Here is a 14,354-nt window from a genome sequence, read left to right on the forward strand (position 1 = left end):
TTCCCAGCCACACTCATGCTGTTCAAGAGCGTGCATGCATTTGTTTTTCAAAAATGCATTTTAATAGGTTCTGCTACGAAGCTGTAGTGAGGAAAAGCAGCCCGGGGTAAGAGAGATTGAAAGGCAAGGAACAGCAACCTCTGCAGATCTCGATTCCTTGATGAAAAGGAAAAAGCACACTATACATGTCGGTGGGTGCATAGCATGTAAATGAAAAGGGACAGGACTTTGAGAAAAGGCCTCTGAATAGGATAGCAGGTAGGGATGAAGGGGTTGCCGTCAAACCCTGTTTGAATAGTTTTTCTTTCCAATGAGAATATCTGTGTTGTCTTTGTAACTTTTTAAAAAATAAAAACACACGGTTCACCATGTCTCCTTCCAGTCCCTTTCATTATTGGGGCCCGAAACTTTTCAATCCCCCAATTCATCAAAAAGCCTCTAAGAACAGCTCCTAGAACAGGATTTCCTGGTTATGCCCCTTCTTGAGTGTCTCCCTAACTTCTGGACCCCCAGAGGCAGAGTTAGCCAATTGTTCCTCAGTCACTGTGCCGCCCAAACCTTCCGTGGTCAGAGTTCCCGCAACTCCTGCATCCAGGTTAGTGTGACACCAAACTATTGTTCCTGCTGTATCTTCAAACTCCAGTCCTTAAGCCACTGTGCCTCTAATTCTACCCTGGGACATTTTGTCCCCAGATTCTGTCCTCCAGCCGAACAATCCCAGGCCCCCAGGTAGTTAAATTCCAAAATTCCACCCGCAGGATGTCTCCGTTTTTCTTCCCTCCTCCCCTACCACTTCACTGAGGCTTGCAGGGGTGCGGCACCCGCAAAACTTCCTTGGCCAATCAGCGATTGCCTCACACCCCCAGCCGCGGCCAATCCGCAGCATCACCTGAGGAACACACCCGGGACTGGGCCCAGCGCCCCACGAGGGGGAATTCTGGGTTAGCCTCCCCAGTCAGGGAGTCCACAGCTCCCACTTTCCAACTCTCCACCCCAGTCCTCCTCCCCCAGGATTCCGGACCCCAGCTCTTCCCTCTGTCTCAGGAGTCTCAATCCCCAGTTTCCTCTTCCCTCAGAATTTTGGCGCAGGCCACCCTCCTACTCCGCAGGCAGTGAGGTCAAAACTCTTTTCCCCTAAAGGCCAAGAATAAAAAGAGGCCCTTTTGCTTCACCTCCTCATTATCTCCTAATTAGAGCTTAATTTGCTCTCCCCTGCGGACCTTTTAACTAGGGCACTGGAGAAGCCAACCTGCAACTCTTTTCCCAGGAGCCCCTGGGGAGAGGCTCCTGCTGCAGGGCCTGCTGGGAGTTGTAGTGCCTCGGGTCGAGGCCATGCGTGGGGCACGGGTGGGTGGGAAGGGTTCCTGGTGTGACAGGGCTCATAAAGGACGGAAAATAAATGTAATGATGCCCTTCTCCTTCTAGTTGTAAATTGCTTTTTTGGGACCCTGTGAGGCGGTTTGGCACATTGGTTAGTGGGCTTAATGTCTAGAGTGGGGAGCTACACCTGAAAGGCAGAGGGCAGAAGCTGGAATTTGGGAGACTGAGTTTGAGGTGGGAGAGTCCTAGTCAGGGAAGCCCAGGTGGAAATGTGGAAAATCAGAAAGGGGTGACAGGGGCCTCCAGGGGGACACTCCACCTGGCCTTGCACCCATACCCCAGCTCTGCACCCCCGGTCACTAGCAACTCGATGCCTGTGCAGAAGCTTGCTTCGGAGGCCAGGAACACCGCTGCAGCCCCCACCTCAGCTGGCTGGCCCATGCGGCCCAGGGGCTGGGAAGAGACAGGGATGAAGGAGGTCAAGAGGAGTCCCCACCTGACTGCCACACCCACCACCTGGATCTGGCTCCCACTCCTACTTGAGCCATTGTGCCCTCTCGGACTGTGGCCTTGGGGTCAGGTGTTGAGGCTGCCAGCTCCTCCCACAGTGGGGTCCAGATGTTTCCTGGGGAGATGCTGGAATAAGGGAGAGAGGATCAAGGAAGTTTACAGCCAACATTTCCTCCCAGTCTTCCCAGTTCCCCCAGGAGGCTCTTAGCCCATTTAGTGCTGCTCACCAGTTGACGCGGACGCCATATTGACTCTCATCCAGGGCCAAGGCTTTGGTCATGGCTGTTACCGCCCCCTACAGTAGATGAGGCCAGGGAGAAAGTTCAGTCCAGGGAAGATGAGGCTCCTCCTGTATCCTCTCCTCCCAACCTCGGGGGTCAAACAGGGGCATCATAATGGGGAAGTCATGCCCTCCTTTCAGGCTCGCTTTGGGTTGCATCAGGCTCTATTTCTTGGGAGACACTTGGCACACAACAGCATGTCACATGTTGTTATACCTCAGGGATGAGGCCCCTGGGGGGCCAGGTAGGCTGGGAAGAAAGTGGTGGGAGTACCTTAGTGGCCACATAAGGAACTGCCTGGGACTGGCCAATCCCCCCGACCAGGCTGGAGATGTTGATGACATTCCCGTGGCTCTTCCGCAGGTGGGGGAGGGCGAGCTGGGGAGATAGGAGGCAGAATAAGCTGCCCAAGCCCCTGGATCTCCCCCAACCTGCTGAAACACATCCTGATGTCTGGGACAACAGCCATCACCCGTATGTTCACTAGTTGCTGCCTTGTAGAGTCAGCATCCAGAGCCGTAGGGTGCACCTTCTATGAGTTGCCCCAGGGTCTCTGGGTCTCAGTGCTTAAGGAGACTCAGACTGAAAGGGATTTTTGCCTGTGTCTCTTCTACTGTCTCTTTCTCTCTCCCACTCCTTTTTCTCTGTCCCTACCCCCTCTCTCTCTGGGTCTTTGTATGTTACTCAAACTCCTGTCCCTACCAAGATAGAAAAATGCAACATGGCTGCATTTTTTGCAAAAAATGGGAGGAAGCTCTTTTGTCCATGGAGGGGAAGATGCTTTCTCTGAGTTTTAGGGAGACCTCTGTGGTCAGAAAGTGATGTGGGAGGCCTTCGTGAAATGCACCCCATATTCTGCCAACTCCTCCCCTAAAACTCCCTAGTTACCTGGAGGTCCCTAAACTAACTCTCTCTCCCTCTCCTTCTCACTCCCTCCCTGTCTATCTCCTAGTTGTTTCACTACACATGACCTTGAAGAAAGGAAAATTCTGTCTTTTCCCTTGCTTGCCTTAGGCAACGGAGCTAGCCAGGCAAAGCCTGTTCTTGGGAGCTAGCCAGGCAAAGCCTGTTCTTTCAAACCTCCTCCACAAACAGAACAGTTCTCACCCTATTCTCAGTGCTGTATCTTTAAATACACCCTGTGTTCCAACCTCAGGGCCTTTGTACTTGCTGTTCCCTCTGTCTGAAATGCTTTTCCTGAGATAGCCATATGACTTGCTCCTACAGTGACCAACCATTCTAGTTTGTCCAGGACTGAAGGGTTTCTGGGGACATGGGACATTCAGCCTACAGTTTTAGGGCTGGGACAGTCCTAGGTAAACCTACTCCCTCAGCAACTTCAAACCCTGTTCAAATGTCACCTTCTCAGATAGTCTTTCCTGACCATCCTATTTAAAACTGCAACCTGCCTCCCCCTGGGTTCCCAACCCATTTCCTGATTTCTTTTCTCTGTGGCACACACTCCCTTTCTGACATGCCATATAGACTTTACATGCTTATTTGCTTATTCTCTGTCTCTCCCATCAGAATGCAAAAATCTACAAGGGACGATTGACGTTCTTATTTGTTTCATCCACAGTACTAAGGTATTGGTATATATTAGTAGGTGTTCAATAAATATCTTTTGAATGAATGAATGGATTGTTTGAGGATCTATTACATACCTGGTCCTGTTCTCTGCAATTTACACAGATTAGCTCATTTAATCCTCATAACCCTGGAAGGAAGTACAGTCAACTGCCCCTTTTTACAGGTGAGGAGACTGAGGAACGGAAGGGTGACTGACACAAACAGAGGGTCATGTGACACCTGACAGAAACAGTATTTGTAGCCCAGGCAGTCTGAGACCAAAACCCATAACCACATTAGAATTTCTGACAATTCTAGGCATTAAGAACTTGAAGGTATATGAGCATAAGTGACATGACTATGTGGGCATTAATGGTGAGGTGAAATTCTAATCTTCCAGCTGGCTTTTCAGGGACCCCTCCCTTCCATTCATCCTCTCCTTCTCCCCCTCACACTCATCAGCCTTGAAACCCTCCCTGCCTCAGCCCTGGGGCTTCCCCAGCCCCCACCCCAGCCATATTTATCTCATTAATCCTTATTACTTCCTGTCCAGCTACCTAACTCCCTTCCCACCACCCTGCAAACGTGAGATCCATGAGGGCTGAGACTGGTTCATTTGCCATCCTTATCTCAGCACTGGGATCACAGCTGCCACTTAATAAATATTTGTCCCACTCCCTGTGGCCCCTTCCCAACACTCCCACACATTCCTTGGCTAGCGTCCTCCCTCCCCCACCCTCAAGGTCAGCTACTAGCTATATCAAGGACCTGCTGAACTCTTATTGGCCTGACTCTCTCCTCCTTCCCTTCCAACACCCAATCCGGACAGCCTAGCTCTCCTGGATGTCCTGCAGCCTCCCTGTGGCCTGACTCCATTTTGCCTAAATGTTGGGGTTCCAGAGTCCTTCTCTGTCTCTAAGCTCTACCTGGGGAGCCCCTACTTTGTTGATTTCCCATCAGCAGCTCCTAAATCTCCTTCAGATCCCCCTCCTGGAGCTCCTGACCTGCCACCCTCTCCATCTCGATGTCTCACGTGCAGAACTCACCCCATTGTCTCTACCTAAAACCTGCCTCTCTTCCTGGTTTCAGCCTCAGAGGTGGGGCCCACTCCCACCCCAGCTTTTCAAGCCACAGACTAGAAGACCTGGGAATCTTCCAGAATCTCCCTTTCCCTCAATTCCTCCTGTGATTCATCACTTCCTTGCTCAAATACCTTCCATGGCTCCCTATTGCTCTTGAGATAAAGACCAGACACCTGGCTTGGCCCTCAAGGCCCCATGTGATCTGCCCCCACGATTCCTTCCTGCACCACCCCCTTTCTCCATTCAGCCCCCCAATAGCACCAAACGCTCTCTCACTGCAAGGCCTTTGCACAGGCTTTTCCCTTTGCCAGGAACACTCGCACCTCTGTACAGCCATATCAAGGCCCCTGGACACTCTTATTGGTCTGACTCTCCTTCCCCGCTCCCTCCGTTTGGACTCTGGATCTGGAGAGCCACTTTCCCACCCTCCCCTAGTTAATGTTGCTCCGTCTCTCACTGCCTCCATGAAGCCTTCCCTGATTCCCCAAAACAAGCCACCCTGTCACACATCTCTCAGAACCATACCTGTCTCCCTCCTAGCACAAAACACTCACCTCCACAAACTCTTGTCTGCATTTATTTAGTAACGCCTGGCTGCCCCATGACTATGAACTCCACAAGGGCAAAGACCACGTGGTGTCGCCCCAGTTGCCCAGTCTTTGATGAATAAATAGATGAATGAATGGATAGGTCTCTAAGAACAATCCAGCTCTGAGAGTTTACAATTGACACTTCTGTGCTCAAACACCTTCTGTGGACCCTTACTGCCCACAACTTCTTATTTCCTTGACCATATAAATATCCCTAATTCCTCCATTGTTTGCTCTTGCCTAGGAAATCACAAACTTTGGCTTATGTCAGAAACCACCAGGGAGGCCAAACACACAGAAATTCTGATTCAGGAGGTCTGGGCTGGGGCTCCAAAGTTGACGTTTCAAGAGCTTCCAAGAGATGTTGGTGGTGGTGATGATGGTGATGGTGATTATGATGGTGGTTATGATGTGGTGATGGCGATGATGACGGTGAAGATGATGGTGAAGATGACAGTGATGGTGATGATGGTGGCAATGATGTAATGGCAGTGGGTGGTGATGGCAAAGATGATGGTGAAGAAAATGATCCTAGTGATAGCAGCGATAGTGGTGATAATAGTTATAATGATGGTGATGATGAGGGTAATAATGACAGCAACTTACTCATGTCGACAGATTTCCCTACAACAGGCACAGTTTTAGGTGCTGGAACAGAGGCATGAACAAGAGACTAAAATCTTTGCCCTCTGGAAAACCAAATGCAATGGGCGGACCTTAGCTGGCACCTGGTGTGAACAAACCAACTGTAGTAAGACATTTGGGAACAACAGAGTAAATTTAAATAGTCCTTGAGTATTCAATGGTATTAAGAAATTACTGTTAATTTTCTTAAGAGACCTAATGGCAGTTTGGTTACGTTTTTTAAAAAGTCTTAATTTGGGGCAACCGGTTAGCTCAGGTGGTTAGAGCGCAGGCTCATAACACCAAGGTTGCCAGGTTCAATCCCCACATGGGCCACTGAGCTGCCTCCTCCACAACTAGATTGAAGACAATGACTTGACTTGGAGCTGATGAGTCCTGGAAAAACACACTGTTCTCCAATAAAATTTCTAAAAAAAAGAATTAAAAATTTTAATGCATTTTTAAATTAAAACAATGTATGGCTCTCCCTCACTGCTTGGGTGAGGGCTACCTGTGAGATGCACATTTCCCTCTGACTCCCAGGGTTCCCTAGGAGATGGCGCCCCACTTGCCCTAGTGGTAACTTGCTCAGTGACACCTTCCATCAGCTGCCTTGCAAATCCACAACTGCCCCCAACCCCAAGGGTAGCACTTCCTGGGATCGTCTCCCACACATCCTATGCTGCACTCCATCCTCATCTAGATCAGCTTCTGGCGGATCCCCAGCTAGCAGGTGTGACCATGGTACTGTGATGATGTTAAGAATTCTAATAATCTGAATAAGAAGGTCTCCGGGTTAGTTAAGACCCTGGTGTCAATGTGAATCTTATTGTGACTGTGTAAGAGGATGTTCTTGTTTTTAGAAAATACACCCCAAATTACTGAGGGGTGATGGGAGTTCTCTTATTCTTAAAATACATCCAGGTGTGGGGCCGGCCAAGTGGCTCAGTTGTTTAAGAGCTCGCTCAAGAGTTTGAGCTCTGGGGGGACTTCCAGGAAGATGGTGGAATAGATAGACGCTGTGCCAACTGCCTCCCAGGATCACACCAAAATTACAAATAATTTATAAGATATTCAACCTCGGAAGTTACCTGGACCCAAGAGTTTGAGCTCTGAGCAACAGCAGTTCGATGCCCGGCCCAAGCTGAGCTGCCAACATGTGGCAGGATGGCACAGCTAAAAAAAAAAAAATACGCCCAGGTGTTCTGCCCCAGGGCCTTTGCACATTCTTTTCTTAGTGAGTGAATGAAACACTCTGCGCTCTATTTCTCCACTTCCTTCCCTCCCACTCCAAGTCCAGCTCAAATCTCACCTTTTCCCTTCTACTTCTCTCAGGCTTCATTTACCTAACATATATCTCAGAGACCTTGAAATGAGTGAGGTGGATTAGCCACAAGAAACAGAATGGGACAAGGTTCACAATAAACAATAATAGCTCACAGACAGTAAACTCTGTGCCAGATATGTTCTAAAGGCTTGGCGGGTATTTAGTTGTATCTCATTCAGTTCTTAGAACAACCCTGTGAACTAGATACCATGATTAGCCCAGTTTTACAGATAAGAAAACAGAGGCAAAGAGAGACTGAGTAACTTGCCCCAAGTGCAGGTAGGAGGTGGCAGGTGGGCCCCAGATCTAGACCCTTTACTCCCATGTGAGGTTTCTGTACCGGCCACTCACAGGTAACAGAGTCAGGTAGCCAACAGGAGGAGGTAAGGACTCGGGTACACTGAAAGCCAGGCCACGTTAGCAGACTGTCACCCTGCCCAATGGGTCCCGTTTACCCACTTTTCAAGAGAAACCAGAAATCCAGTTGTTTATGTGAAGTCACTCTCCTTTTAAATGTTGGCAACTAATGATACACACACACACACACACACACACACACACACACACACAAACACACGCGCGCGCGCGCACACACACATATATATACATAAACCTTTTATGGGCTCTGATGTATGTGTTAATCATAGAAGATGAACAGAAATTGGAGACAGGAGCCAGGGGTCACTGGTTAAGAGTGGGATTACCCAACTGGGGACATTCCACCTGGATATCAGATGAAACCTCAAAGATAGCACCTGAGCTTTCTCCACACCGGTGACCCTTGACCCACTCCTTGGGCCTCTGCCCTCTCTGACTACACTCGCTTTTCTGAGCAACTCCAGCCTCAAGCCAGTGAGCTCCAAAATGGTGTCTCCAGGCTTCCACCCTCACCCCAGACCCATGAATGCCACTCAACATGTCTCCCACCCCACCTGCTGCTCCCCAGGAGTCCCCATCCTGCACTTGCTGGAGGTAAGGTGGGAGAAACAAACCTAATAAAACAAACAAACGCTTTCTTTCTGAAGTCCACCCCACCATCTAGTCTATAAGAAAATCCTGACAATTCTACCTTCAAAATGGATCCAGAATCAGACCATTTCTCACCAAATCCACAGGCACCAGCCTGGTTAAATCCAATATCACCTCCCTCCAGAACAATCCACATCCACTCACCAATCTGTTCCCCACATGGCCACCAAAGGGCTCTGGTTCCTACTTATAATACTCTGCTCAGAACCCTTCATGGTTCCCTGCTCACTCCATGTCAAAGCAAAGTCCTCTCCGTGGTTTACAAGGCCCCATTCGATCTGGGTCCCATCGCCTGCTTTCTGCCCACCTTCCACCCTCTCCCCGTAGCTCACCCTGCTTCAGTCACAACTGCCCTTCTCTCTATTCCTCCTCCACTCCAAACTGTCCCACCCCAGGGCCTTTGCACTGACTGTTCCTCTGCTGGACTCCAGTTCCCCACACACCTCCTTGGGATCTGACTCAAACGTCACCTCTCAGAGAAGCCTTCCTCTGTCTAAAAGAACACACATATACTAATTTAAAAGACAAACAACAAAAAAACCTCATCTGGTAAAGATCATGCTGAATTATTTACAGGTGAACTATGATGTCTGGGATTTGCTTTAAAATACTTCAGTAAAAAAAAAAAAAAAAGAGAGAGAGGGATTTCCAAGAAGCAAGAATGGCAGATTGTTGACAACTGTTGGCACTGGGTGATGAGCAAGTCTGGTTCAGTATGTGATTCTCCCTGATTTTGTGTATGCTTGTAAAATACCATAATAAAAACTTTTATGAAATATCATTTGCACTTACCTATCACTCTTTAGCCCCTTTCTTTCCTTTGCTTTTTTGCATAGCATTTATCACTCCCTGACAGTATATTCTGTGTTTACTTGCTTACTGTCTGTCTCCCCCACTAGAACGTCAGCTCCTCAAGGGCAGGGGTGTCTGTTTTGTCCCCTGCTGGATGCCCAGCACTTAGCATATTGCTGGTGCTAAATAAATATTTGTTAAATGAATGAATTAAAAAGTGCTATGATGAAAATAAACATGCTGTTATCATAGAGCATGAATATGTATGTGTAAGTGTCACATAAGCAAAGATGACCTGGAAAGATCTTTTGGATTTGAACAAAGGTGATATGCAGGGGGCATTATGGGAAGATTCAAAGGAAGAACACAGAGATAGAGGGAGGAGACGCTTTCTGCTCCTAATAGCTACTCATTGGGTGGCAAAGCTGTAACTGCCTATTACTGACTTCCTGTCTCAACCCCTCCCCCATGTTCTTAAAATCCCCCACTACCACCACCACACCACTCTGGAAGGTTCTGGAAGGTTTCTAAGAAACTTGGGCTATATAACCACCCAGGTAGCTTGTGCTAGACATAGCAATTTGTACCCATTTATTTTCTACAAAATAACAGAGTCCTTTAGGGATAAGATCAAACCAAGACATAGAAAACATTTTGTTCTCAGATAAAGTGGGTCTGACAATCCCATTGTCAGGAGGCCACCTGGGCCTGGTAGCTGGGGCCCCAGCCTTCACCTTGGTCAAGGTGTATGTCCCCAGCAGGTTCAGCTCCAGTAGCTGCCGGAAGCCCTGGGTAGAGGTCTCCTCGGGCCACTGCGGAGGAGGATCTAAGGGTGGGGGTGGGAGAGAGGAGAGAATGAGGGAGCAACATAGACAGAATGAGAAAGGGAGATAGGGATAGTGTAGGGGAGTGGGGGACCCAAGGTTGGGGCTGGCAGACAAGAGGGTCAGGGGTCCTAAAAAGGAAGGGAGGTTGCACAGCAGTTAATAAAAAAGTCTCGGGGGTCAGAAGGCCTGAGTTCGAATCTCAGCCCTGCCACTTCCTGGCTGCATGACCATGGGCAACTCACTTTGCCTCTCTGTGCCTCAGTTTCCTCATCTGTAGAATGAGGATAACACTTTCTTCTTGAGCTTTGAAATTTCACAAGTAAATATTTGTGCCTGACAGTACCATAATATGTTTGTTAAATACAGTTGACCCTTGAACAACAAAGGTTTGAGCTGCATGGGTCTACTTATACACAGTTTTTTTTTCAATAAGTATATAGTAGACCCTCCATATACCCGGGTTTTGTATCTGAGGATTCAACCAATCATGGATCTCAAATAATAGTAATTTTGATCTACCGTTGGGAATCTGTGAATGCAGAGGCCTGACTGTATGCCCTGTTCTACACCATTTTATGTAAGTGACTTGAGTACCTGAGAATTTTGGTCCTGAAACCAATTCCCCCCAGACACCAAGGGACTATAGTAAAGTTTTTGGGGGGGTCAAAAGTTATATGCAGATTTTCCACTGCATGGGGTCTACACCCCTAACCTCCACATTGTTCAGGGGTCAACCATAAATAGAAGGAATTGTTGGCGGGGGGAGGTTAGAGGGGAAGAAAAATGAACATTCAGAAGAAAAGACCCTGGAAAGAGTAAGAACGGGGAAAAAGCCTTCATTACTACTGGACATGCTAGCATATACAGTCAATTCTCATTATTTGAGCAGTTATGGTCTGTAAAGTGGCCGTGAACATTGAATTAGTGATTAGTGACCCATTACTCCTAGGGGAAGTGTGTACATAGAATAATATATAATAATATATAGCTATTATGGAGTGACTGTTTGTGTCCACCCCCACCAAACTTCCTCTGTTGAGATCCTAACATCCAAGGTGATATTAGGGGGTGAGGGAAGGTGATTTAGCATAAGTGCCCTTAGAAAAGAGACCCCAGAAAGTTCCCTTGCCCCTTCCACCATGTAAGGACACAGCAAGAAGCATGCCCTCAGCAGACACCGGATCTGCCAGCACCTTGACCTTGTAGTTCCTAGCCTCCAGAACCTTGAGAGATAAATGTTTGTTATTTTAAGCAGCCCAGTCTATGGCATTTCTGTTATAACAGCCCAAACAGACCAGAACAGTACCTATGTATATGTACAATATAAAATATGTACATATGCATATATATTGTATATAGATACATGAATAGTTAACACAGATTCTAATCTTACATGCTAAACACAACTCATGCTCTAGGCTCTATTTCAGAGTGCTAAGTGACTTGCCCCACTAACAGGTGCCAAGCTTTGCGATTCAAACTCATCCAGCTGGCCCCAGAACCAGAGTTCCTTGCCCTGTACCGCCCCCTCCTGTCTCTGTCCTCTGGTTATCTCTCAGCTTGAGAGCTGAGAATCACCTTGTACGACCACAGCTAGGACCGAGCACTACAGGCAGCTCAAAGTTTTGCCGCTCTGCGCATGCTCGCAAACACCGGAAAAGCGCAACCAGTACTAATTCTAGGGTTACAAAAATTTTTTTTGAGAGTAGGAATTCGCAAATGCGGAATCTACGAACAATGAGGATTAACTGTAACTGTCTTTTCTTGTCTATTTCCTTACTCTAGAATGTGAATCCCATGAGGATTGGAATTTTTGTCTATTTTGTTCACCGCTAAATCCCCAGTCCCTGGTGGGCTGGCCAAGGGGCTCAGTTAGTTAAGAGCTCGCTCAAGGGTGCGTGCGTGCTCTGAGCAACAGGGTCGCCGGTTCCCTGAGCTGCGCTGAGCTGCCAACAGGTGGCAGGATGGTTCAGCTAAAATCAATCAATCAATCAATCAATCAATCCCCAGTCCCTGGGACAGAGCTTGAGACATAGTTGGTATTCAATAAATATCTGTTGAACATGCAAAGGACACAGAGAAAAAATGCACTAGTATCCACCATATGTTTAATCCTTACAACAATATAAGAAGGAAAATGCAGCCCAGAGAGGGTGAGCCACTTGCTCAAAGTTGCCCAGCTAACAAGGGAGGCTTCTCTCTACTTCAGGCTTGCTGTGTGACCTTAGTGCAATCAATTTACCTCTCTGAGTCTTGGTTTACCAACATGAGGAATTCTTATAAAGGATAGCCATTAAGCTGATGGCAATTTCCCTTTGAAGTCACCAGGTTAAGCCATATAAACCACGTGCTGTGAGTACATCTTCACAAAGAGAAGAACTATCGGCCTCGCTTCATAGATAGATGAAGATCGTTCTTGTAATTATGAGGCTGAATAGTTTACCTACTCAATATTCACAACCCTATAATGAGGATCATCATCATCATCATTATTCCCATTTTAGAAATATAGAAACTGAGGCATGGAGAGGTAAGGGCACACAGCTGGGATGGGACAGAGCCAGGATGGAAGCCCAGGCATGGGGGATTCTACAGCTGTCCTGTCCTGTCCAAGTGGACAGAGAGGAAGGTGGGGGAATCGGGGAGAGAAAGGGGAAACCGAGGTTTGGGAGGAAGGTGTGGGAAGCCAGGAGGTGGGTTGACACCAGTGGCTTCACAACTCACGGTAGCCAGCATTGTTGACCACACAATCCAGGCTGCCAAAACGGCGGACAGTTTCAGAAATGAGAGTCTGAGAAGAAAGGTGTTTTATGAGTCAGGAGTGTTGTCATCCTGCCTTGTGAAGCCAGGGCTCCCAAAAGCAAAGTGTGAAGGGGGGAAAGCCGGAGTCATAGCTGAGGCGACAGGAGCTAGAGGAAGTGGGGGACTCTCCCAAAAATCACGAGGCATCGCAGAAGAAGAGACAGGAAGCCAGGGGAGCCACAGCCCAGAGGGCTGGTTATAGTCATTACTCCAGAGACCTGGAGTTGGGAGACAGAGATCCTGGGGGGCAGATATCAGACAGATACTGACTAAAGGGAAGGGACAGAAACCCTGAAACAGGAGGCGAAAAACTTTTTCAGAAAAAAACCCACTCACTGTGAGGGACTCATTTGTTCCAATCCATGTGACAGGTGTGATAAGAATCTTGAAGTAGTAGATCAGAGAACATACCCAGACACTTGACCTGGCCAGCAGAATCAGGGAAAGCCTTGCAGAGGGGAAATGACACAGCTGAAAACTTGGGGACCCAAAAAATTTAGCCAGAAGAGAGAAAGGTAGAGGGATAACATTATGCAAAAGTCTAGAAGACAACAAAGTGAGAGAAAGAGAGAGAGAGAAAGAGGAAATATTGGAAATGGGGAGTGGGGACAGAAAATCTGCTCACCCTCACATCTTCCTCCTGAGTCACATCACAGAGAAGAAACACAGTTCCAGGAAGCTCCTGCTCCAGAGCCTGGCCCCCTAACTCTGCAGGGAGAGAAAGGCTGGGGACCTGGACTCCCGGGTCTGAGGGAGGAGGGGCTGGGGATGATGATTGAGGGACCTTCACTCACCATCTTTGTCACAGATAACCACTTGGGCCCCGCTTTCCACTGAGAATTGGAAGAGAACTGGTTACCTCAGCACAGACCTTGCTGAAGGCCTCTGCTGCCCTCTTGTGGCTATTTAGAATGGGACCTATTTACCCCCTGGGCTCTCCTCGTGATCCTAGTCTCATGATGATCCCGCCTAGAACAAAGGTCAGAGGCCTTGACACATATTCTCCTTGGCTACTCCAGGTACCTGCTTGTGTTCCTGAGACACCCCCCCCCCGGCATCTCTGGGTTCCGGAGTGAACTCTAAACCTGCCAGAGACATATTCCCCAAACCACCCGTTTTGTAACTATAATCACTGAGACCCAGAGAAAAAGGGTAAGGGCATGTGAGGCCTGCCAAAAGCTCAGGCTCCAGGATATCACTCCTACGCCTTCGTTAGCATTGCAAGTTGGATTTTATAAAATAAGGATCTAAACTCCTTCTTCCCACACTCATCAGACCCCCGGGGTCCCTCCTCTCCCAGAATCCAATATTCCAACCAGCCAAGACTCCTCACCGAAGGCTCTCACGATCCCGGCTCCGATGCCGCGCCCGCCCCCGGTCACAATGACCACCTTCCCCGCATACCGCGATCTCGTGGCCATCCCGTGTAAGTCAGCCTGTCTCGCCCTCTGTCACTCACTCTAGGCCTCTTTCCACCTCCAAAGTCGGGTGAGACCGTGGGCTCAAACCTTAAATAGGAACTGGATCCTGGAAGCCCGGCCCTGGGAGGTGCTGCCAGGAAGTCCAGAGGCTTGGAAGTTTGGCCCCAGCCCCCTCCCTCA

General features: G+C 48.4%; 1 protein-coding gene across 3 annotated transcripts; it reads right to left on the reverse strand.

Annotated features, from left to right (window-relative positions):
• Positions 1-39: 39 nt before the first annotated feature.
• HSD17B14 (hydroxysteroid 17-beta dehydrogenase 14) lies at positions 40-14,302 on the reverse strand. Of its 3 annotated transcripts, none has more exons than XM_019658291.1 (9): positions 14,213-14,302; positions 13,548-13,586; positions 13,379-13,461; positions 12,676-12,742; positions 9,859-9,950; positions 2,385-2,489; positions 2,058-2,125; positions 1,860-1,956; positions 40-1,773 (listed from the first exon to the last, which is right to left on the reverse strand). In XM_019658291.1, coding segments are annotated over exons 1-9 (726 nt in total). In that variant the 5' UTR covers positions 14,214-14,302; the 3' UTR covers positions 40-1,599. The 3 variants fall into 3 exon arrangements, with proteins under 3 accessions (XP_019513836.1, XP_019513835.1, XP_019513837.1); XM_019658290.1 differs by having other exon boundaries at positions 14,087-14,275; XM_019658292.1 differs by lacking the exon at positions 2,385-2,489 and having other exon boundaries at positions 14,087-14,275.
• Between the last annotated feature and the right edge of the window lie 52 nt (positions 14,303-14,354).

The sequence above is a fragment of the Hipposideros armiger genome, unplaced genomic scaffold (genome assembly GCF_001890085.2).
Source record: "Hipposideros armiger isolate ML-2016 unplaced genomic scaffold, ASM189008v1 scaffold_283, whole genome shotgun sequence".
NCBI classification, from domain to species: domain Eukaryota; kingdom Metazoa; phylum Chordata; class Mammalia; order Chiroptera; family Hipposideridae; genus Hipposideros; species Hipposideros armiger.